General features: G+C 36.8%; 1 protein-coding gene across 1 annotated transcript in view; it reads left to right on the top strand.

Moving 5' to 3' along the window:
- The window catches only part of SPMIP7 (sperm microtubule inner protein 7), a gene marked incomplete at both ends in the record, with an annotated part of 33,999 nt that overhangs the window by 5,029 nt on the left and 5,263 nt on the right, over window positions 1-23,707 (top strand). The window contains 8 exons of the mRNA XM_079533898.1: window positions 1,369-1,451; window positions 2,894-2,967; window positions 3,668-3,806; window positions 4,261-4,328; window positions 5,199-5,240; window positions 5,808-5,915; window positions 16,461-16,568; window positions 19,811-19,937. Coding sequence (XP_079390024.1) covers window positions 1,369-1,451; window positions 2,894-2,967; window positions 3,668-3,806; window positions 4,261-4,328; window positions 5,199-5,240; window positions 5,808-5,915; window positions 16,461-16,568; window positions 19,811-19,937 — 749 coding nt within the window. The remainder of the gene's footprint in view (window positions 1-1,368; window positions 1,452-2,893; window positions 2,968-3,667; window positions 3,807-4,260; window positions 4,329-5,198; window positions 5,241-5,807; window positions 5,916-16,460; window positions 16,569-19,810; window positions 19,938-23,707) is intronic.

The raw sequence follows: 23,707 nt of genomic DNA, 5'->3' as shown, positions 1-23,707 counted from the left end.
GCAAGCTCTTGCTGGAATATGAAGTTGGGAGGATAATGACTGAAAAGGAATATCTTTAAGAAATCATTTCTCTGCTGCTCATGGAATAGCTTGTTGCTAACAAGGTTGGCGAAAACAACGTAAGTGTAGAAATGCAAGACATAATCAATAGTTTGGTTATGTTAGCAAATTTTTATTATTATAATTGCAGGGTTGGATATTTTCTTTAATACATTTAATTTGGTACATGACAATACGTGAAGTTGGCCGAATCATAGCAAAGTATGTTGCAATACTATTTATCACTGTATGGGAACTACTGAGTCACGGCCTGAACCTCTGATTGATCACCTGAGGCGAGCCATGAGTCAGCCAGAGGAGCACAGGTGAAGGCAATTCACCTGTGCTGCTGGAAGGGCTGGAGCCAGGCTCCACCCCTCCTAGACCTATTTAAGAGCTGGCTACCAGAGGGGAAGGATCTCTTCTGGAGATCACCTCTCTTGGTGTTTTCTAGTGAGCTCAGCTGAAGGGTAAGCTCTTCCACTTATTCTCTTTTGTGATCGTTGTCTACTTTGCCTAATTCTCTTGATTATATTGTGATTATAACATCTTGATATCTGTTGATTATTCAATTATATTGCGATTATAACATCTTGATATCTATTGATTATACACAATTATATTGTGATTATAACATCTTGATTATACAATCACTCATTTTAAGCTTTCATGTAATTAACTTCATGTCAAATCATAGACTATCCTGAGTTGGAAAGGACTCACACAGACCACTGAGTCCAATTCCTGGCTCTTAAAGCACCACCCAAATTCAAACCCTGTGTCTGATAGCATTGTCCAAACACTTCTCGAACTCCGCCTGACTTGGTGACCAATGCCCTAGGGAGCCTGTTCTAATTGCCAACCACTTTCCAATCTGATCTTCCACTTACACAACTCCATGTGGTTTCCTTAGGTTCCCTTGCTATCACCAGAGAGAATAGACGCTTCTCTACTCCCATTGTGAGGAAGCTGTAGGTTGCCATGAGGCCTTCCCCTCAAGATCCTATCCTACAGGCTGAACAAACCAAGAGACCTCAGCCACTCCTCATATATCTTGTCCTCCCAACCCTTCACCATTTTCATAGCCCTCCTTTGGATTATCTTTAATAGTTCTCTAATAGTTTTATGTGTTATAAGTAGTAAGAATGTACAGTATGTGTATACAAAAATGTGTTTTTGTGGACATTTGTAATTCCTTTCAGAGTCGGATCAGGTAGCTCAACACTTATTCATTGATTCTGGTGAAAAACCATGAGTTTTTTCCATCCAGTTTAAAACAGCAAGGATTGCTGCAAATTGATTAACACAATAGGAACCCCCTTCTTTCAGGTCACAAAACTCCAGCGAAAGGTCTTCATGTTCTACCTGATCAACACCATAATTTTGCATTTTCTATGGATCCCCATCTCAAGGCAAGTGTCCCATTATTTTGTTATAATAATGGAAAACATATTTAAATTATTTAATTTCTAACTCTGCTTTCAATTTAAAATGCTTTTTGCAGTGACTTTGATAATGTGGTGAAATAGGGCTTTTTCATTTCTTCATCTGATTATAGTAAATAAGTGCATGTAGCATGATTTAACAGTGCTCTTTGCTCCAATACTATTTTTGTACTGTTTCCCTGGTTAAAGCATTTAGACTGTAAGGCATGACTGATACCACTTATGTCATATGTATCTAAATATGACAGACTTAGAGCCAAAATAGCAAAATATAGAAAGAATCAGGAGTTGGACTCAGTGATCTTTATGAGTCCTTTCTTCTAACTCAATGTGTTCTATGAGTCTGTGATATAAAAACTACAATTGAAATTATATTACTATATTTAAAATTAGGCCAGCCCATATTTGATATATATAGTACTTAGAATCATAGAATCATAGAATCCTTAGAGTTGGAAGGGACCTTTAAAGGTCATAAAGTCAGGCTGCTTGGAGTGCGATCTAGCCTTGCCTTGAATGTCTCCCATCTTGAATGGATGGGTCTTCCATTGCATCTCTGGGCTACCTGTTCCAGTGTCTCACCAGTGTCTCTGTAAAAGACTTTTTCCTTACATCCAATCTAAATCTACCTTCTTTAATTTTGAAACAATTTCCCCTTGTTCCATCACCACAGACCCTGCTAAAGAGCCTGTCCCTTTCTTTTTCATATCCCCTTTAGATACTGAAGGATGGCTATCAGAACTCCCCAGAGCCCTCTCCAGGCTCAACAGCCTCAACTGTCAACATGTCTCCATAGGAGAGGTGTTCCATCCCTTGCATCATGGTCTTCAACAACTTTTAAAATCTAAACCATTATATGATCCTGTGATTCTATCATATATGGTGCAAGTCTTAAAGAAATAAGTAAATAAAATGACACCAATGAGTCCATAGCACAACACTGATTAAGTCTTTCCTGTACTGAAAATGAAATGGTATCCTTCACCCTTTTAGACTGATGTGGTAATTCATAGCCCTTAATGTGTCACACATGCTTAAATGGATTCCTGTAACACCCATGAACATCATACAAATATATCAGGCATATATGAGAGTTTCTTTGTTATGTCATTTTATAGACAACATAACAAATGGAAAGCTGCATTCCTGAGGATTGGAGAGATAAGGACATTCTACTAGTTTTTTAACTTGTATTCACTTATTAAATTTTCCTTTCTCAGGAAAATTCTTACATTCCAAATAAATCTCCAGTGCTGTCTGGTGAAGAATGTGAAATTGCATATTTCACTTTCTGATGCAAAAGAAAATATTAAACTAGAATAATGTAGATGTGTTCAGTTCACTCGTAAGCAATCACAGCATCATATATGTTGATAATATTGCTTTTTGCCATCTCTGATTTCTCTTAGGATTCAAATGATCCTTCTGCAAGTTGGAGAGAAGAAAAAGCGAGGGACTATTTCTACAAGTCAAGTACTCAAAAGTGAGACATCATTTCTTTTAAGAATAGAATTTGTTTGTGCTTTGCTTCATTTTTTTTCCCAACTTATTTTGCTCTGATGAACCTCTAGGTAGCAAAGTACATAAGATAATACATAATTGTGGCCACGTAAGACCACAATTAGTTTTTCTGTCACTTCAGAGCTTCTTGTATTGCAGCAGCAATTATTTAGCATAGTATTCATCTCATTACCTGCAGCTATCTAAAAATTTGTATCCAGCCTGTGCCATTCATCTCTATTTCCTCTATATGCAGTGAAGAAAATCTGGAGTTTCCTAAAGGACATTCTGTACATCTGTTTTTAACAACTGCCATAGGCATGATATGTGGTGTGTCTAATCTCTATTAATATAACTTATCTGATTTTTCAAACATAGATAAAATAAACCCTATCACCACCATAAGTTAATTAGAAGATAAACTACTTTTGGAAGATAAATTACTACTTTCAATTAGTAAGTGAGAAAGTTTAAATAAGAGAAGCCTGTGAAAATCTGTCATAACTACTTTTTCAAACACAGAAAACGTGTAATTCCAGTCTTTTCATTGCCCTTTGAATGAGAAATATACTTGTTTTTTTCCACATCCTTATCACAGAATTCTTATCTAGCTACAGATGCAATTCAGAACAGATTATATTGCAACTTCTTTAATCTTTTTTTTTTTTTTTTTTTTTACCTAGGGCATATGAAGATGTTCCATGGGATAATATATTGCCATCCAAAATTCAGCCTTCTGAATCAACAGTGGAAGTGATGGCTGATCCCGTTTCCCAGTGTTTCACAAAAAGGAGATACAATCCTGAACCTGAAATAAGCCAAGTCAGTGAGCAACTTCTTTCTAATTGTTCTTAGATTTTGCTAAGGGAATGTAGCCTAAGATTTGTGTAGATCACACAGATAAACACACGGTAATAATTTCAAATAAGAACATTCCCTAGAGAGCATTTAAGGCCATCTTCACATTTGAGAAACTGCCTCACATTGTTTCATGTGTTTTCTCTTTTTCCCGTTGTGAATTGGTACAGAAGACATGCATGCACATTACCAAAAGAGAGGACAAAGATACTGATAAAAAACTGTAGCACAGGAAACTTTATGTTAGGTTTGTTTGTCATTATTATCTTGTAATAATTACCATTCTTACTAAATAAAAATTCAGTCTTGAAATTGACTCTGCACAGGTCATCCTTTCCATAACAGTTTATTTCAGTGATGAATTGCAGCATAAAAATCTATTAAGTCAAGTTAATTAAGCATCTAATTACGATTTTAGGTTGTTGGAAGCCTTTGGGATAGATTTCAAAGAAGATATTTTACCTCTTCACAGAGACCTGCTAATTTGTAAGTTTCTTTTCTTGTTTGTTTGTTTAATACTAAGGTCCTCTGAACAATTCCTTATCAGGTTATTCTATAACTAGAGAAGTTAAGATATTCAGTCGATGCCTATCTGAAATGTACACTCCAACATTCTTTTCTTTTGAGACTTAAATGTAAAAAGCAGAACAGAAGAATAAGAGAATGACTATCATGATTGCATACATCTGATGTTTTCATTGAGGTGTGACATTTATGAAAATCCACAGTAGTCACAGACATTTACAAACTCAAAATTTCATCTCCTTTCCATAACATCTTGAACAGCTTCAGAGTGGAGCTTAATTTGCTTGTTCAAACTCAAGAGACAGGTATACTGCCAGACAGATAGGCATAAAACAGGAGAGACACACACATCTCCAGAGTGGAAGGGAGATAAGAGCATATTATCACTGTCTTCTTGGATGTTTCTCTTGCAAAGGAATATAGATGTGGCCAGTGAGAGCACGTTGCAAGGACAGAGCAAGAGAGGAATTCAGACCTGATGTTAAATTTTCCCATGTTCTTGAGAACTGACTAAAGTGTTACAAGTAGAAAGACAGTTCATGTTTAAAGAAAACCTGCATATACAATTGCAGGAAAATACCTGAAGCCCCAGCATCTGAGGATGAGGGTTAAAGAGAAAAATTTTGCAAGCCGAACTGGGTCATTTAACATATATGTCAAACTAATCATTTACCACAGTCTTTTACCACAACTCAAATGAGCACTGCATCATTCCAAGAGCAAAACGTTGACTTGTCACTACCTCTCTTTTGGGGCTTCATAAATATTCTATCAGAATATTCTGCTGAGTGAAAAAAAAAAAAAGTGATTGAGATATTTTGTCTTTAACAGTGTAAGCCGAAGCTCTCAAATCTGTCAAATCCCTTTGTACACGTAAGTACAATGTCCCTGAATCCTTTCTAGTTTTGTTGGTTTGTTGTTGTTGTTTAATCCCAAGCAATCCATCTCTTTCATTTTCTGAAGGTAGAATTTTAGATGAAGCAAGAAGCAAGATGTACAATATGTGATCTATTCTTATGGTATTTTCTGGTGCTGGGGAGGAGGATGTGCTGAGTTGCCCCTGCTTGTGGAGGAAGCCTTTTACCTATGGAGCAGAAAGCAGGACTCATTATGTCCTCTTTGGAAGAATATCCCTGTTTGGTCACAGGCATAACCAGAAGGACAAGGGATTATACATTTCTATGTTATTGCCACTCTTCACAAACCTTCTCTATGCACATATATACTATGTGCTGTCATTTCTTATATGTGGCAAGTTCAGCAAGTGATTGTTTTCATCTTGGGATATGCCTAGCATGCAGGGGGGTTCATCTCCATGTTTTTTTCTCGTGGACCATTTTAATAAACAACTAGAATTTTGGAGTATGCAGTGTATGGTTCAGCTGCCTCCAGCATCTGTCTTATAAATAATTTACATGTATTTGATTTCCATCCTAACAGTGGCTGTGTTGGTGCAGTAGATTTTGAAGACATTGACAATCCCAGTGTGGACTTAATCGTGTTTAACCATGTGCAAACTTCAAAGCCTCGCTACACAAGGACTGCACAGTATGTTTCTCTTATTAGCAATATTTTGATGCTGCATCTTGAGTTCTGGATACTCAGGAAAGGGGAAAAAATATTTAAGACCCAGTCTGGATCCAGAAGAATTTTAAAAATTGGTGGAAACGCCAATCCTTATACTTTTGGATAATTTCAATGAGGTTCTATTAACACAGGAAGTGCAGTAGGTTTTCAGGTGCAAGACTGAACTTGAAAAAGTCCTTCATAATAACTGTGTCAGTAGTAAATGGCCTGCAGTAGTAAATTCCTACTGTGATCAGAGTCGGTCTTCATAAATCTCAGAGACCATTCAGTCTAGATACTCAAAATCAGTCAAGGAAGCTTAACCAAGATGAACAGAGAAATGTCTATGGAAATCATGGTATAAGAGATTTTATACATCTATTTATTTTATGGCTTTCAATGAAAAACACTAATCGCAGGAATGCGTTGGCAGTAAAGTTAATTCAACTTGTATGTTCACATACAAGAAAAGTTGAATGTGAAGCTACTCTCAGGATATTTGCTAAATCATGCCTACGAACACCCAACCATAGCTCCTGCTAATGTTAGACCACCCAGAACAGGCATTCTTCTAAATGTCCAGCAGCAGGAAACAGATTTGTGTTACATTCAAGGCTCAAGTTGAGAGCACGTGGAAGAGAAACTTCTGAGCTCGGAGGGCCCCAGGAACTTCTGTTGACGCCATTCTGAATAGATTCCTTACTCCCAAAGTGTTACATTAATCCTGAAAATATGGTATATTTTCATATTTCAAACACTTCTTCTGTTCTAATATTCACGAACAAGTCTTCTGGTGTAAAAGGGATTACAGCACGCTTTGATGCATGGGATGACTTGAATGCTGTAATGCTAAAAATGTGATTTTTAACTTTAGCCACTAGATGGCCTTCTAGTTTGCCAAAGTTCTCTGAATGCCATTAGGAGCAAGTCCTTGCTCTTAGTTAGATCATAAACTTTGATGTTTAAAAGTTTTCACTTTAAGTCTTTCCTAATGTTGTCTTTAGTAGTTTGAGATAATATGAAGCCTTTATTTGCAAATTTTTTGCACAGTAAAATGGTGAGAGTAGCAACATAATGACAAGAGCTAAAAATTGTAAAACAAAAGACAGTTCTGCTTACCTTATCACATTTTTCTTCTTGCCTTTCCTTTTTTTTTTTTTCCTGTCGACAATCTTGCAAAGTTCTGTGAGAAAACTACAGAAGATTTACAGCAATGGAGAAAGCAGTGGGAGAAAAATCTGTAAAGACACTTCTCTCTCTGGAATGCTGGCCTTAGTCGTGAGGGTATTACTACTTGCTCGGAGATGGCTTAGAGATGGCTGGAATTTCTGAGCTCTACTTTAGGTCTCTTCATTTCAGATTTTTGTATCAGTTTCAGGCAGAATACCTGTCATTTTATAGTGTATTACATACTACCACAGTTGTGAGGAGAAAAGCTCCATCCTCCACACAGCCCTATCCATTATGGCAGTATATTCACAGACAACATGAAGTTGTGAAGTTTAAGCACTGTAATATGGCCAAATTTGACCCATATTACTGTAACCAAACCCATTATTACCAAGCTGTTAATGTACCTAATGCACCTCTCTGACTGTCTCACCTCCTAATTGAGTCATCTGTTTTCTCACAGCCTTAATTTAACCTGCAACTTCTGCTTGAATTAGAACAGAAAACAGTAGAAAATGATTCCTGATAAATGTGCTTTAAAATACAGTATACATGAAATACAATTCAGTGCTGAACAGAGATCACTGAAGTTAGCAGACCTATTAACTTTTAATTCTGCTGTTATGCAGCTGTTCTTTTCAGCTTCAGAAAACAGTAGCTAATGTGCACCCTGTGCTGCAAACAGGCGTATTGTCTGAAACTATTTGCAGCATGTGTTTCCATATTCTCCAATATTCTCTATTTTCTTGGGTGTTAGTGAGTGAGACAATGATTTCCATTGATTTCTGGCAAGCAGGAGACCAAGAACTCTAGCACCTTGAAGATTCTGATATCTCAAAGCTGGGAAAAAGTCAATTCCACTTGAAAAATTCTACTCTTGAAAAGAAGTATACCTTTGCATAAAGAATATTTGTTTACTGTGCCTATGACTGCCAGATATCAAGATTGCTATGATTTTAAGCTGAAGAAAAAAAAACAAAAACACACACATTGAAATGAAGAAATAGATGTAATTATTGTTTGTTTGTTTTTAATTTATTTATTCCTTTGTGTATTTGATAGTAGTTCTGGACAGATGCATAAAAGTCTTAAGGCTTCTAGAATCCTACTGGAATCCTTGAGAAATTAGATTCATGATTTCAATTTAGAAACCTGTGTATGCTTTGCAAATCTGTAAAATGTAAAAATCTCTTTGCAGATAGTCACTTTCACTCTTTCATGGACTAGCAGTTGCACTTCCTGCTTCTAGAACCCTGGCAGCAGCACTCAGGCAATACTCTGGAGGGAGACTCTTCATCCCCAGACCATGCAAGAAAGTGGTTGCCAGTCAAATAATTAACATAGATGAAACTAGCTAAGAGTCATCTGTCATGTTATTTTGCACAGACAAACAGGAAAAGTGGTGAACCTGGGCATGTTTTGTATGTTACTCTTGTGCCCGCCCTCTCTTCCTTTTGGCGGAACAGGAAACCATCTTCTGTTTTTCTTTTTCTTCTTCTTCTTCTTCTTCTTCTTTTTTTTTTTTTTTTAAGGAATTAGAAAAAGGATAAAAGTAATGGCTTATGGTTGAGTTGAGCCCAAAAGCCCCTAGTATAAGATCAGCCTTGTAGAGAGGCACTATGAATATACACAGAACTCCTGATAATACATTGAAGTCCTTACCGTGCATTTTGGAGTTTTTACAGATGAGAATTCAGGTGGGATTAAGTGGTTTGCCAAATCCCATTTGGAATCTGTAGCACAGTTAGGAATGAAACTTCATGTACCCTGAAACGTTGCCGAATGTTGAGCTTTGATCTATTGAAACAGTGCTTTGCTTAAACTTGATTAGAAAAATAGTAATAATTAGCAAAAAAAGTTGGCTGTAGTTCTTAAAAGTTATAATCAAACACAATTGAAGACAGGAATTTAAGTCATCTTTTATCCAGTTTTTCCATTCTGTGATTCAGTCACAGAATGGGAGCATTCATCATATGTAAAAAGTCATATCATAAGTGTTGTGACTCAGCTAGAAGTTTTAAATTGATGTCTGGATTTATTAATCAAAATTATATTTGTGTTCTGCTGGTGGTGATCAGTGGGCATTTCCATAAGGGAGCTTTGCAAATACTTTTCTTGGGTCACACTCATCACCTTCAAACTCAACCAAAGATCCTGAATGGTAATTTAATTTTTCTCATTCTCTTCCATGCTTTCATTAAAGCCTATCCTGGGGGAAAGGGATTGAATGTATCATCTCTTCTGTTTCAGTTTCAAAATGTAGCATCGTTCTTAACATCCTTGGTTTGTGTATTCACTCCTCAATTTGCTTTAGAATGAACTTGTTCCTTTTTTCCATCCTTCATAATGCTGTGAAGTACAACTGAAATCTGAAATCCTCTATCACTTATTTGCCAAGGATGTAAAAAAAAAAACCATATTAAAAAAAAAAAAAACTGGTAAAGAAATAGGAAATTGTTATGAAGGACTACTCTGAAAACATCATTTATTATAGTTCCATTCTAATGATTTCAAAAACTATCTTATAAAACATATCATGCTCTCTTTTTACCGTTCAAGGCTGCATTGATTGAACTACATTGGCAAAGTAAAGAAGTTGTAGGTTTGAATTTTTTTCTTTTCATGCCATTAACAAGTGAGCTTTCAAATAGAATATTTTTATGTATTTTCATTAAATGCTGCTTATGCAATTTTGTTAGGTGCACTGACCAATGTAGGTCCAGTGGCTCAAGTGTTTTTTTGTTGCTGTTGTTGTATTTTTAGATTTATTGACGTTTGCATAGTTTTGTATTTCTTCCTTGCTGTGTTTTTTCCTACTTTCTCTCCTTGTCTGCCTACTTCAAGCTCTTTTCTTGTATTTGATTTATTTTCCTTCAAACTACTGAAACATAAATTCCAATGGAATTAATGAGTTGAAGACATTCTCTTAACAAGATTTTCTGAACAGGAATGGAATTGATTATGCAGTCATACACTTAGCAGAACTGAGAGCTCTGCTGTTTATTGTAGAGGACTCTAGAGTTTACAATGATTATACCTGTTTTCTTTAATTTGTATTTTTGTTGGTAGTTTTGTTTCTTACGGATTTGATTATTATTTGCTCATAGTACTTATTTATTTGTGGGAGATGAATATTGCACTTGATTATATATGTCACATGGCTAACCATATACCAGGCAGGGAAGCAGCTGAGAGCTAGAGTGTTTTCTGCAGCCAGCCAGGCTTTCAAAAATAGCTCAGCGACCACATTTGAAAACCAGAATTCAGAAAGAGCTCACCTTCTGGCTGTATGTTGATTGGTAAGCTCCTGTGAAAATCTGGCCACAAACACCACAATGAAACTTTTAGATATAGAGCACTTTTAAAAATCTGGCCCCATGTGTAACTGCTGCTTCAACCCATTTAATATCAAGGAAAAGTAGGATGGTCAGAATTCAGAGGATACACGGTATTTTCAGACTACTTGGGCAAAGTAGTACACAGCTACCATGACTTTCAGGAAGGTTCAGACTGCTAAATCCTCTGAGTGCTTCTGAGGCTTTATCTTATTAATAAGAGCAAATATGCAGTGATCCAAATCATTCTTTCACATTATTATCAACGATCGCTTTGAAAAAAAAAACTCTTTCTTATTCAGAAATGTATTCTGAATTCAGTAATTTTGAAAACGATGCAGAACCTGGATTTACTGCTTTGTATGGATTCCCAACATAATAATCTGCTCTTCTCTTTTTCTTAAACATCTTTATCAGCATGCAGTTTTGTATAATCCTTCTTCAACCCCTAGTCAACAGATTTTTCCTTCAGTTGACCTCTTCCCCGATAACTACTGAAACAAGGTTATGCTTGATGTGGTATTTTAGTTCTGCAGGTGTTTTAAGGGTCAGTGGAAAAAAGCCTCCCACACTGGTGATGGGGATTTCCTCTGCGACATTCATGGGCAGGGCTCTGCAAAATGCTCAGTCTTACAGGCTCAAATAACTCTCTTTCTGGGCACTGTTAGAACTCCCTTACACACTCTGCAAGTTAGCATTGCTTATTATAGCGGTAGTGCAGCACACTTAGTGCATTCCAGTGTACACAGCAACTACTTCTATCAGTCATTATATCTGCTTATAGTATCACAGTAGCTCCCACGTCGTGGTACTTACTGCAACCTCTTGAAATCTGAGGTAAGCAGTTAGGACAGAGATTACATTTTCTTTTTCCACATTAAAAGCCTCTGACTCCAGAATTAAAAAAAAATCTGGCATTTGTTCACATTTTATAACTTGATACTCATAATTCATCAACTTTCATAGCACTCAGTAGAGGGCACTGCTTACACAATCAGAGCACTATTTTCTCAGCAACACTTTGAAGTGTCAGCTAGTTCATGCTTGTAACACAGATAAGGTAGATTATGACACTAATTTTGGAAAGATGAAGACTAAGGATTATGAACTGGCTTGTTCAAGGCCTTGGATGTTGTCTTTATTGGAGAGTGACTAGGATCTCACCCAAATCCATTTCTGGGAGCAATTGTTTAAAAGGTGAATTTTGAAATGTGAGTTACTTTGTGTAATACACACAGTTTCCAGGAAGATCAAGACCTGTGTGTTTCAAGTCCTACCGTTCTTGCACAAAGCTGTTCTCTGAAACTATCCTTTATTCTTGGTTCCCCCAAGCACACTGGGCAAAATGCTACTATCGTAGCAGCACATCTGCAGTGACTTCAGTCATATTTCTTCAGTATAAAGTCAGCTTCCAACTGACTGTGTGCATGCATCCCTTATCATTTCAAGTTACCACAGAAACCTCACAGGCCACAATTAGCTGAGGACAGGACCCTCTGCTGCCTTCCAGCTTGCATAGTCATTTACACTGACTGTCTACGAGGTCCTTCACAATGTATCTTTGCTTCAGAAACTGACAGCTTATCCACTATGTGTGCGTTTTCAGCAGTTTTCCAATTTGAGTCATGCTGAGGGTGACAGTGAGTGAAGGGAGTGGGTGCCTAAATATCCTCATTTGACATTTACCAAGTGAGATTTTATAGTTGTTTCTGGAAAAAAAATAAAAATTACTCATACTAAAAAGGGGGCTTGAAAAAATTGAAAACAGAATTGAAATTATTTGAAATTGTAGGAACAAAATATTCTGGTCCAAAATATTTCTGGGAAAATACCGTTTTAGTGTTTATTCTGTTAGAAATGCCAAATCCATTCCTTATACTGCTTTGATGGCTGAGGGACAAGGGTATAAAATGCAGCCCAGAATGGAATGCTTTGTTAAAAATTCCTGTTGGTCCCATTCTTCACTCTATGTGGAGCACCTTGTTCTGACTTCATAAGCTCTCTCAAGTACATTCTTTCCTAATTCTAGGAACTATATGCGCTGAGTTTCTTGACAGAAAATCACGTCAGAGACATTTTTACCATAGGTTATTCTACTAAGCAAATAGGGTCATGAAGTAAAAGAATGGCCACAAATGGGTGATATGTAGGTCTTCCTGGCAGAGAATTTTAGGTGGAAACCATTTGCAAGACTTACGTATTGTGATGAGATCTGAGAGGCCTGTTTTGTAATTGCACTAACCAAAAAAACTAATTTATGACTTTATTTGGTGACTTAGTTATTTGGGATTTTCTAAGAATGAGTAAGGTGTTAGGAACCCTTCATTCTTAAGTGCGAGATATGAATCTCCAGGACTGCTTTCATGAGACAGAACTTTTGCACAGAGGATTTGCAAACCTAATTCATAGTATCATAGAATGGTTTGAATTGGAAAGGACCTTTAAGATCACCCAGTTTCAACTCGTCTGCTATAGGCAGGAACACCTCCGTCTAGACCCAGTTGCTGAAAGCCCCATCCAGCCTGGCCTTGAGTGCTTCCAGGGAAGGGGCATCCACAACCTCTCTGGGCATCCTGTTCCAGTGTCTCACCACTCTGACAGCGAAGAATTTTTTCCTAATATCTAATCTAAATCTGCCGTCTTCCAGTTTAAAACTGTTTCCCCTCATCCTTTTGCTACATGCTCTTACAAAAAGTCCCTCCCCAGGTTTCCCCAGTTCAGTTCCAGTACCAGTTCAGGTACTGGAAGGCCACTATAACGTCCCCCTGGAGCCTTCTCTTCCTTAGGCTGAAGAGCCCTAGCTCTCTCATCCTGTCCTTGTAGGGAAGGTTCTCCACCCCTCTGATCATCTTTGTGGTTCTCTGGACCCAATCTAACAGCTCTCGAATTGGGGTCCCCAGAACTGGATGCAGTACTTCAGGTGGGGTCTCACAAGAGCTGAGTAAAGGGGCAGAATCACCTCCCTCAACCTGCTGGCCATGCTTCTTTTGGTAGGGATATGGTTGGCTCAGATTATGGATTCACTCAAGTTGAAGTGCTAGATCCAAGGTTTTCAATAATTCCAAATGGTTTGAGGCATTCTTGATTTTGTTCCTGTAAAGACACCTGGGATGGAATTTATGTGGCAAAGCTGAGCATCCAAACTCCTGCAGACTCACTCCTACAACATCACTTCCAACTGCTGCTTCAGAACAGTATGGGAGTTATATGGGTCCCACACTGTACAGGGATGTCTTGGATACCTTAAAGGCATCTCAGGTGGCTCTCAAAATCTTACAGCTTATGCATATGTTATCACAGTATATCTGTTACTGGACCAAGAACTTCTAGTATGATAATAAGGAATTATATGAACAGGAGAGATGTCATGCTTACAGAAAGGAAGCCTGGTTACAACAGCATGTAGCAGGTTTTTGTATGTTGCCCAGTAGAAGCTTGGCACTTAGTTGTTTTCTTTAACAGCAAAAGCAGATTAGCTGCTTTAGCAGCTCATCAGAGAAAACGCACAAGAGCCAAACTGTGTGATCCAAAAACAAAAAAACAAGGGGGTAGTTTTCTAACCTAATTTTCTTCTGCTTTATCACATACATAACCACAGCACTTTTTTGCATCTTCTTTGCAGGTTCCCAAGAGAGCAGCTGCTTTACTGTAGTCTCTGCTTTCTTATGATCCTGGTGCTTTTAGCTGTTCTCTGCACATTTCTTTTTCAGAGTGACATCGTTTCCACATGTTATGAAGCTGCCAACTTCTGTGAAACCTTTCTGACAGACAGTCGAAAACAAATCTTCAACTTAGGTCATCTCCCAGACTTGATTTTTGGGTCATGCTTGGTCATTTATGATGCTTTTCTCTCTTCTAGTTTTGCTAGCATTCAGGTCGGAAGATTTTATCAATCAGATACTTCACTGTGCATAATTTATTTTAATATCTCACTTGTATAGTTATTCTATGAATTAACTCCTAATGAGGTTATAAAACATAACAAGTTAGTGGGACTTGTTGTGATCTCCTTGGTGTTGCTTATAAAATTTCAAGGAATTGAACAGAATTTCTTCATTACACATGAGAGTTGTATCTTGATTACAGAACATTGCTAAGGTAGTAAATATCTGTTCATAGTCTTAAGTCCTTTGGAGAGATTTTCAGGTTTAGTTTAGCTAGATGCATGGTCTTATACTCGCACACGCTCGATGTGTGTCCATTTTGTATCTCAGTGAGATCCCTGCGTATGAAAATGAACTTTTCTACACAAAGCTACTTCATCTGCATATAACCTGAAAAACCGTTTGCTTTGATATGAAGAGGCAACTTTGTCTGACAGCCATTTTGGCCAGATCTGAAAATGTGTCTCACTGCTGTACTGTATTTTCGGTCCTGCTTGTGTGGCTGCTGTGAAGACAGAGAGTAAGTCTGTTACTTGCTCAGACAACAACTTGGGGATTACCTACAGAGAACAGCTTCTCAAAAGCTACAAAACTGCTGTACTGATTCTACAAAAACATCTGGAGGGTCACGCTCTGCAGTGTGGCCCAGGGAACGTAACATTGTGTGAATATTTGGGTTAGTGCAAGGTTACTTTAAAATCGGAGACCAACTAATTGGTCTTTCTGCCAGCTATGGATAGTTCATCCACATTTCCTTGCTGTCACTGAGGTCAATACAGCATTTTGTCATTACCTCAGCTATTCTGGTAAGGAATTTCAGAGCTGAGTTTCCTTGTACACCAATCAAAAAAGTAGCCGATAAAACAGTAGCTGATAAAACAGCATGTGCACAGTTTTGCATCCTATGCTGTACATTAGCATGGAGAAGTAGCTAATCAACTGTACCAAAACTAATAGCTCTATCTGCTTTATTAATACAGGAACTGTTTATGTTCACCCAGAGTACAAGTTAACAAAGAAATATCTCAGGGATTATTTTAAAGAGGCCATTCTTGCTATTCTTGCATCAGATGGCTCACAAAAGAATAATGCAGTCAAGGTTAACAATCCTTATTATATTGTTTCAGTGGATGAAACAGCTTGGCATGACCTCTTATGTTTATGTGTACGAGGATCTGAATATGTTTATAATTCAGTGGTATCCTATTTAGAAATGCCAGCATAGAATAGCACTGTTGGTACTCTGAATAATTTTGTGCGGAAAAAAAAGCTATCAATTTGGGGTATTAGATTGTTTAATTATTAATCTTCATGGATTATTGTACTTCTTTCTTTTTCTTTTTTCTTTAATTTGGTCCATCTCTGTTTTATCTCCTATCAAATACTGGTAAAATTTTCTGTGTGCTACCTCGACTAAGTAGAATTATTTTGTCTTTAAAGAAAGAATCCTCTTAAAGCTTCTTTAAGAAACTTTATTTTTGAATTCCACATTAAAATTTTACTTCAGAATTAACAAAAGTGTTTAGTTTTCTAAGATATGATGCACACTCACAATCTTGTCATGCACTCATGCTAGATTTTAAGTGTGTATCTGAGCAGTGTTAATGATATTGTACATCCATCTGAATTTAAAGAACTTTAAAAATGTCTGGGAAATCATTTGTGTTTTAGGTCACTAGAAATCACACCTGTTGGCTGAAACCCTATTACCTCAATCCCATGTTTAAATCTGGAATGTAAATATCAGCTAAATCTGTATCACAGTTTAAAAAATATTTCCTTGCTTTTTTGTGAACCACGTGACTACATATTTTCATTGAGATGAAATAATGAACTGTTGCTTATAATCATGAATATCATACAGATATTCCAAGAACTTAAACATATGGGATAAAAGATACTGTCATGTCTAACAAAGGTTTTGGGTCAGATCATCAGCACGATTAGCTTGAAGTTGTTTCATTGATCTTAAAGAAGTCTAACTGTATGATGATGATTTTTTACCCTACTCAGTTTTAGTAGAGAAACACCAACTATTTTAAGGTGATCTGTAAATCATATTTCAAATCTGTTATAATTTAATTTACTCTTTCTTTCCCCTCACCCTTTCCTTCCCTTTTTTTTTTTTTTTAATTTAGCACTCCAAATATCCCTGGATATACTGGCAAGGTTCATTGGTTGGCAACTCATCCGGCAAATTCTAATCTTCCATCAACATCACCATCAATAATTTCACAAATGCATGGGTAAGTATGAGGGATATTTCTTAGCATGTTCAGAAAGGTTACAGGGAAAATCCTAATTGCATTTATTTAACTAAAGAACAATTAAATGTTGAGTGTTACTTTTCCTTGGCTTAAAAATATATAGAACAGTTTGTGCTGGATCCCACAACATTGTTGTGGTGGTCATCTGAAATTATCTTGAGTTTTTTTTTTTAATTTTTGGAATGTCATAGGGTGCATATTAGAAAGGCACCTTAGGTAGATAATGATTTCTGAATGTTTCTGCACTGATGTATATTTTCCCTAGCTAAGATAGATTAAGTCATGGCTTCAGTAAACTCTATTTTTGGTTGATCTATTTACATTTTGATAGAAGACCAAAATTAAACTTTTTAAAATGTGGTATTGCACTTCCAATATGGTGTTGGCAGATTCTCATGAAGTGGGCATTTGCTGTTTCTTGCTCTTCCATACAACACCTGTTAAAACTACGGGTCACATTTCCGAAATATGTATGTGATGCTTTAAACAGAACTGTACTGTTCAGAATACCTGAAAAACTCTATTACTTTATTTAATACAAAGAGTCTGACATAGGCATGGGTCCAATCTAGCCTTTCTTCCAGTGTCTGAACTATTAGTAACTACTTGCTTCCCCTTCCTCCTTTATGATTTTCTACTTTCTCTTTAGTTTCTGATCTATTATTTTCCAGAATGATCTAGGACATGGTGACACTATCCAAGTTTCCACATAGCCCTTATAAATTTATCTTCAATTAAACATTTTAATAGTCCCTTGGGATTCTGTCCACAACACATTTAAATTGTTTTTTCAGTAGTAACAGTGCTAAGTGCCCAGAAAAGACATGAGAAGCTTTAGGGAGCTTCCTGACTTTTGAAGAAATCAACATGTCAACAGTTTCATCACTGTGCAAAATGCACTGACTTCCATTTCTGCTGTCTACCAGCTATTCACTTCTGCTCATTTTCTCCTGTGGTTAGCCCTAGAAAATAGGCAGTCAGCTGTAGTCAGTTTACTGTTGACAGGGAATGAAAATATGCAACAGTCTCAAGTCTGTATAACCCAATAAAGCCAAGCTCAGATTGATGCAAGACTAACTTGCTTTTAAATGTCAGACAAATAAAAAAGCAAAGGCATCTTAGCAAAGATCATTTACAGGCTTCAGACAGATACCAAATTTCAAAAGCAAAAAGACAGATGCCAGTGTGATCTAAGAAAAGAAAACACATCTGTTACTTCATTTTACTTTCTACAGGTGTTACTGTGAGTGTATTTCATAGAGAATAAATTTTGTTAGTTTCTAGTGGAGAGGAAGAGTAGAGTTTCTTTTCTGTGCTAGTAGAGTCTTTCTAGAATCAGGACAGAATCCTCTGGTCTTTTGAAGATGGGTATATAGTAAACAGACAGCAAGCCTAATCACACTTAAAAACTGACAACAAAGTTTTTCCATTCTTTTTCTGAGTTGAGTGGTACCTTCCCATGAGATTAGAACCTCCAGCTGCAACGCTGTAAGAGATAATTTCTTACCTTCTCTGTGGCTACTTACATGTAGTGTTCACTGGCTTAAGAGGGAAGATTATAGCCCTCTTTGATACTTCTATGAATTACAGGTCCCCTGCCCACTCCCAACATTAGTGATGCCTGTAAAAGAAAAGTGCTCAACAATTGATTTCTTACTTTTGTAATATAAAGGACAAAATTTCTGTTGATTTCAGTGGTCACAAGTCAAGCTAGGCTGTAGTCAAGAAGAGAGGTTATTTCTGAAATGCGGACTCAAACTACTCTGATTCATCTCCATATGCTTTTCTTGTGGGATGACATCTCATTCGTACTGTTTTTAAAATGGTGATCTATTTTTTTTTTTCTTTTTGATAATTTTCAAGCCATGGCTGTAATAATCTCTCAGAAAGTAACGAGTGTTTACACGTGGTGGATATTTTAGAGCCACTTTTTTGACATGTCCACAATATATGAAGACAATTACGGGTGACAAAGAGGGTCACTCTTCTACTGCTGACAGGTCTTGTACATGTTTTGTTGAGAACTAACATCAATACCAGGTAGACCAAAGAGCATGCAGCCACTTCTATGCTGTATTTTCTTTGCATGGACCTTCCACAGCATGTGGAGCAAGACTGTAGTATTTTTAAGCATTCTAAACTCACTAGAGTTGTGTATGTTATAGAACAGCAGAAATATTGTTTCTTCATTGTTGAATATGAATAGCTTTTTTGCACATCAAGTTTTGTTGCTATGTTGTATTTTTAATTCTAGGTAATCCCAAGTTGAAGTTGGAAAATTAAGTAGTAAAGTTCTCTAGTACAGTTTAGTTTTGACATCAATGTTAACTCTTGCAGAGAAGGGAACATTTGATGTGCATCTCTAGTTGCATGACAGTGCCTTGGAATTACAATAGTTAATACAAGATGGTGCTGGATTTCATTGGATTTTAGACAAAAGAGTTACATACTTTTAGCAGGATGTTTTGGAGTCTTCAAGAGGAATCCTTAGGTCAAAAGGCAATCTGTTTTTTATTTGAAGAGTTGGTGAACACAAGATTCTGTGCTGAGTTCTGTGTCAGACCTACTTTTGATTTGAGGCTTTTCAGCTCAACATAGTTACACTATGTAAGACTGCAGGTATAAGATTATTGTTAGTGCATCTTCTTGTAAAGATTTTGAAGTGTATCACAAGATCAGAGTTAATTGTTTGCTTGCATACAGTCCCCAGCATATTTTCTAAACCCCACCTCAGTATGCTGTATCACAGCGACTGGGCGTTTAGAGCAGGATTGGCATGGTGCTAACAAAGTGTTTTTTCGAGGTTTGAAAACCAAACCTCCAACGTCACCAGGGCTAGCCCTGCAGAAGCTGCAGGGCCTTATGTGCCTGAATGCATTTGGTGTACTCATAGCCTTTTGCCACATGGTACATATATTAGTTGTGAAGGACTCTGCACTCAAGAAAGGCTGAAAAGAGGCAAAAGGATTTTTGTAATATCCTTCTTACAGTTCCTGTAGGGACCTGCATTTCTGTGCATCACAAAAAGTTTTAAAACTCTTGGGAAGATTTCTCACCACTGTTCTTAAAAAGACTGATTCCAAGAATATAGGATATTGCAGATTGTCAATATTTTCTGACACAAATGGACATGTCTTTAGCAGTGAGAGGGAAGAAGAGGGAAAGTTTAGCAACATGAGAACTTGTTTTAAAGCCTTTTATTTCTCTTTTTGTAATTGCAGATCTATAGCAAAACATGGAAGATCATCTCAGTATAATCACCAGGGACCTTTTTCTCAGATGATAACTCCAGTTAGTCCTCAGAATCCTTTCAACAAGATTCAGAGAAACTATTACAGTTTAAAAAGGGTCAGTCATTTTTACCTGCCTAACCAAGCCTTAGTGTCTGATAGCAAGGAAGATGGAAATGTGTGGATATTTTAAATAAAGAACAAAAATAACATATAAACGGGTGTTTGTGGTAGTCTTATTACATCATTGTCAGATATGTGACCTCCTACCACTGACAGTTAAAACTGTATTAAAAACAAGAGGAGTTATAAGTCAAAGGCTTGAAACTTCTCTCTATACTAGATTGCCTTCTGAACTAAGGTAGAATATGATGGTATAAAAGTTCTATCAATTGGCATATATATATGGATATATATATGCATAGAAACACATGTAATCACACCTATGTAAATGTATTATTAACTAGTAAATCATAACAGAGCAGCAGTCCCTCTCACCAGACTGTATCTGGCAAAGATGGTTAAATATTACAGAGTGGTATTTTAACCTTTTTATGTGCTAACTCTGTGTATAGTAGTAACTAAAAGGAGCCAGGTTATGTTTTCTGGTCTGGAGGCTAATTAATTCTGTGCATCTCACATCTGTGCTTAAATTCTTATGCTAAAATTGAAAGTAATTAAATAGGGAGGGTGGAGTATCAGTGTTCAAGCCTCTGTTGTGGTACTGTTTTATTTTCTGGTGTTGGTGTAGGCAGGATGAGGGAGTTGCATTCCTGAGAAAGAGAAGACCAAATGCCACGTTGTTGGTCAGGAAGTTCTGCTGTGCTCCATGGGTCAGAATATTCTGAACAGTTTATTGTAATTTGGACAGCCTCTCTCTTGAGGTCTTTGTTGAGCTGTATTACCCAAATCATCTATATTGCTATTCATTTACCTGCTTGTGGGCTTATGATGGACATGTGTGTAACACATCTGTAAGAAACAGCCCAGTTAAGGACTTTCAGCGAATGACTATAACATGTATCTATGGCCAAAAGCCTTTTCAAGAGAAGAATGAAGACTTCACTGGGAATACTGAAAGGTAAGTGGGGAATATAAACCACAGAGGCAGAAAAAAAGCAAATCTTCAGAAAAGAACATCCATCAACAAAAAGATTAGATCCTTGGCAACAACAACCAAGCATCCAAATATCTACTATTGCTGTGCAAATCTCAATCATAAAGGATATACAAACTCCAAGGGAAAGGAAGCTGACAGCTAAGCAAGGAAAGCACTGACCCTAAAGTAAACAATTTTTCCTAGTAAGACAGCAGCAGATTGCCTATTCCAAAGTAGAGCAGAAAGACTCCAGTTCTTAAAGTGTCTGACCCAACACAGAAACTGTCACTTCTGGTTGCCTGTATTTTCACTGTACAAAAGTCACAATATAAAAAAAAAGTCACAGATACCAGATTATTTTAAAGAGAGGCTCTCATCCAACCAATTTCTCTATATTCATTATATTAGAATTTTATATATGCATGCAGAATTAAGGCGTGTGTACAGGAAGGATGCAATCTGCCTTTGCCTTGTAAGCCTGCGCATTTTGGAGCTGCACATTTATGTAAGCTGGTGAGCATTTTAGATAAAAACATAGTCTCTTTTGCGAATTTGGCATATTGAAATTACCTGGTACTACATAAAAAAATATTTGCAATTTTTTTTTACTGGATACAAAGATTACACTGTTATGTGCTTGAGAAGGACTCAAATATTTCAGGCTCCCAACTCAGCAGTGCAGGGGGAGTGATCTGGCTCTGGCTAAGAATCTAGGAACTGTCTTTGTGCAGTGCAATGCAGCATCACAGGCTGTATCTTGAACAGAAACTTAAATTTCATTCAAACGAGCAGATGAAAACTGATTACATTTTAAGCCAGCAGTGGGCTGAGAACGTTGACTGCAAAGAGATGCCATCGCTTGAGTAAGTTCAGATTGGATGCTTTGTATAAAAACATTTTACACATGGCATAATTAAGGCACAATAATCTAAGGAGATAGGAACTGCATTTAAAAGGGACAGGTTATCATCAAGATAACTCAGTGTAGCTTTCTCTGACCTTACAGATTGCATAAGAGTCAGAATCTCTACATCTAATGAATGAAAAGAAAAAACAAGATTTACATTTCTCCATACTGCTAGAGGAAATTTCTTTTAAAAATAAACAGAGGGGAGAAAAGGCATTTTCAAAAGTCAAGAAGCCAGTTCCTCATTACTTTCAGTTTCTGTGAGGCTTGAACAAAGAGCAGTAAGCTCTTGTGCTTAAACAGCAAATGGAAGGGAAATGCTTGCATCCAAGATACAAAGCTCCTCATTCCACTTGAATTAAATCAATTAAATCCATAGTATGCATGTTTTCAAATAGTTTTTCCCATTAAGAAGTTCTTATGATTTTAACAAATCTGTATTTTTGATGCTAAAATTATGAGACAGTATTCCTTGAAATCCAAAGGAGGGAAAAATTTTAAGTACTGAAACAAAATCTTACAAGGGTAGTAGTTAGAAAAGAGCTATGTGACACATTCAGTATAAGGCCTATTCCTGCTTTGGCTTCACTGTTGGCTACAGTGACATCATTCCTGTTAGTGAAGACAGATGGGGGCTCTTGACATCATGTCAATGCTGTAAAGAGCACCACTTGATTTAATCTGGACCCTTCTAAGGTCATGTGATATATGGTAGGGTGTACTAGCTATTATTATTTTTAAGCTTCCTGACTTCTTTCTCACCTGGTGTTTTGGCACATGGTATAAAGTAAATGAAAGAAAACTGCTATAAAAGAATCTCACTTTTTTCTTCAACTGGAAACGAAATGAGAAACACTTTAGTTCATGGGGTAACTTCTGTCTTGTATCAGTCAAACACTACTGAATCACAGATGCTGTCAATCTATACATGGTCTCAATAAAGCAGACAAATTTCAAGTCACTGGAAATCTTTTTTGGATCTGTTCCTTTGAGTTATTGCATTGACATGCAGATGAACAGGAACAGAGGTGACTTCCGCTCTGTAGTAAAACCACTGAAAAACAATGCTGCTGCGAGAGAAATGGTTTCCTGGGTAGAATTTATTTGGCTTTCCTTCTACAGTCTTCTAAAGACTCACATTGGTGTAGTCTTCTAAAGCAGATCACTTACACCACACAAAAATACACTACATCTGCAGCTTGTTTCACAGAATTTCTCTTCATATCAAGGTTTGGGAGGTTTGGAAGGGAAATTGATTTGAGATAATCTTGCGTAAAGTAGTAGTTAGCATAGTGACTGTGCTTTTTATAGTATGTCTTCCATATGCACAGTAAATAAACTTGTCAAACCGTTCTATTGCTTATTTATTTCTAAATTATGTCTGTATGTTTTGTACAAGCATAGCTATTAAAAGCAGACAAATACATTTTTTGCATTGTAGTAAGTGGAGTAATAAAAAAAAGCATTTTAATGTGAAAAAATAGGCTACATAAAACAATTATCCTAACTCTAACTAAAGTTTATATTCTCTTTAGGTTACATTCTTTCCCCTTTTGCTCCTTTCCAGTTGAGGAGCAGAAATACGCATTTTTAAAAGATTGGTTTCCTTTGGTTTGTTTGCTATTTTATTCCTAATGCTTCTCATCTGCTATCTAGTAAAGGTCATAGAAATATTAATGTACTTCCAAAGCAAGAGGACCAAAAAGCTTAGCTTTCAGCATAGCTTAGAGTATGGTGATGCAAATTGGAAAAAATCAGTGGCCTGTATCTTCTCACAGAATTATTTAGTAATGAATATACCAACTGAAAGAGAAATGTCTGTTGGGTAAACAATACACACAAACAACTTCATGGTAGGAAAATACTATGATGTAAAAGGCTG

The sequence above is a fragment of the Tetrao urogallus genome (assembly GCF_951394365.1).
Source record: "Tetrao urogallus genome assembly, chromosome: 3".
Lineage (NCBI taxonomy): Eukaryota > Metazoa > Chordata > Aves > Galliformes > Phasianidae > Tetrao > Tetrao urogallus.
This window is presented reverse-complemented; position numbering and strand designations above follow the sequence as displayed.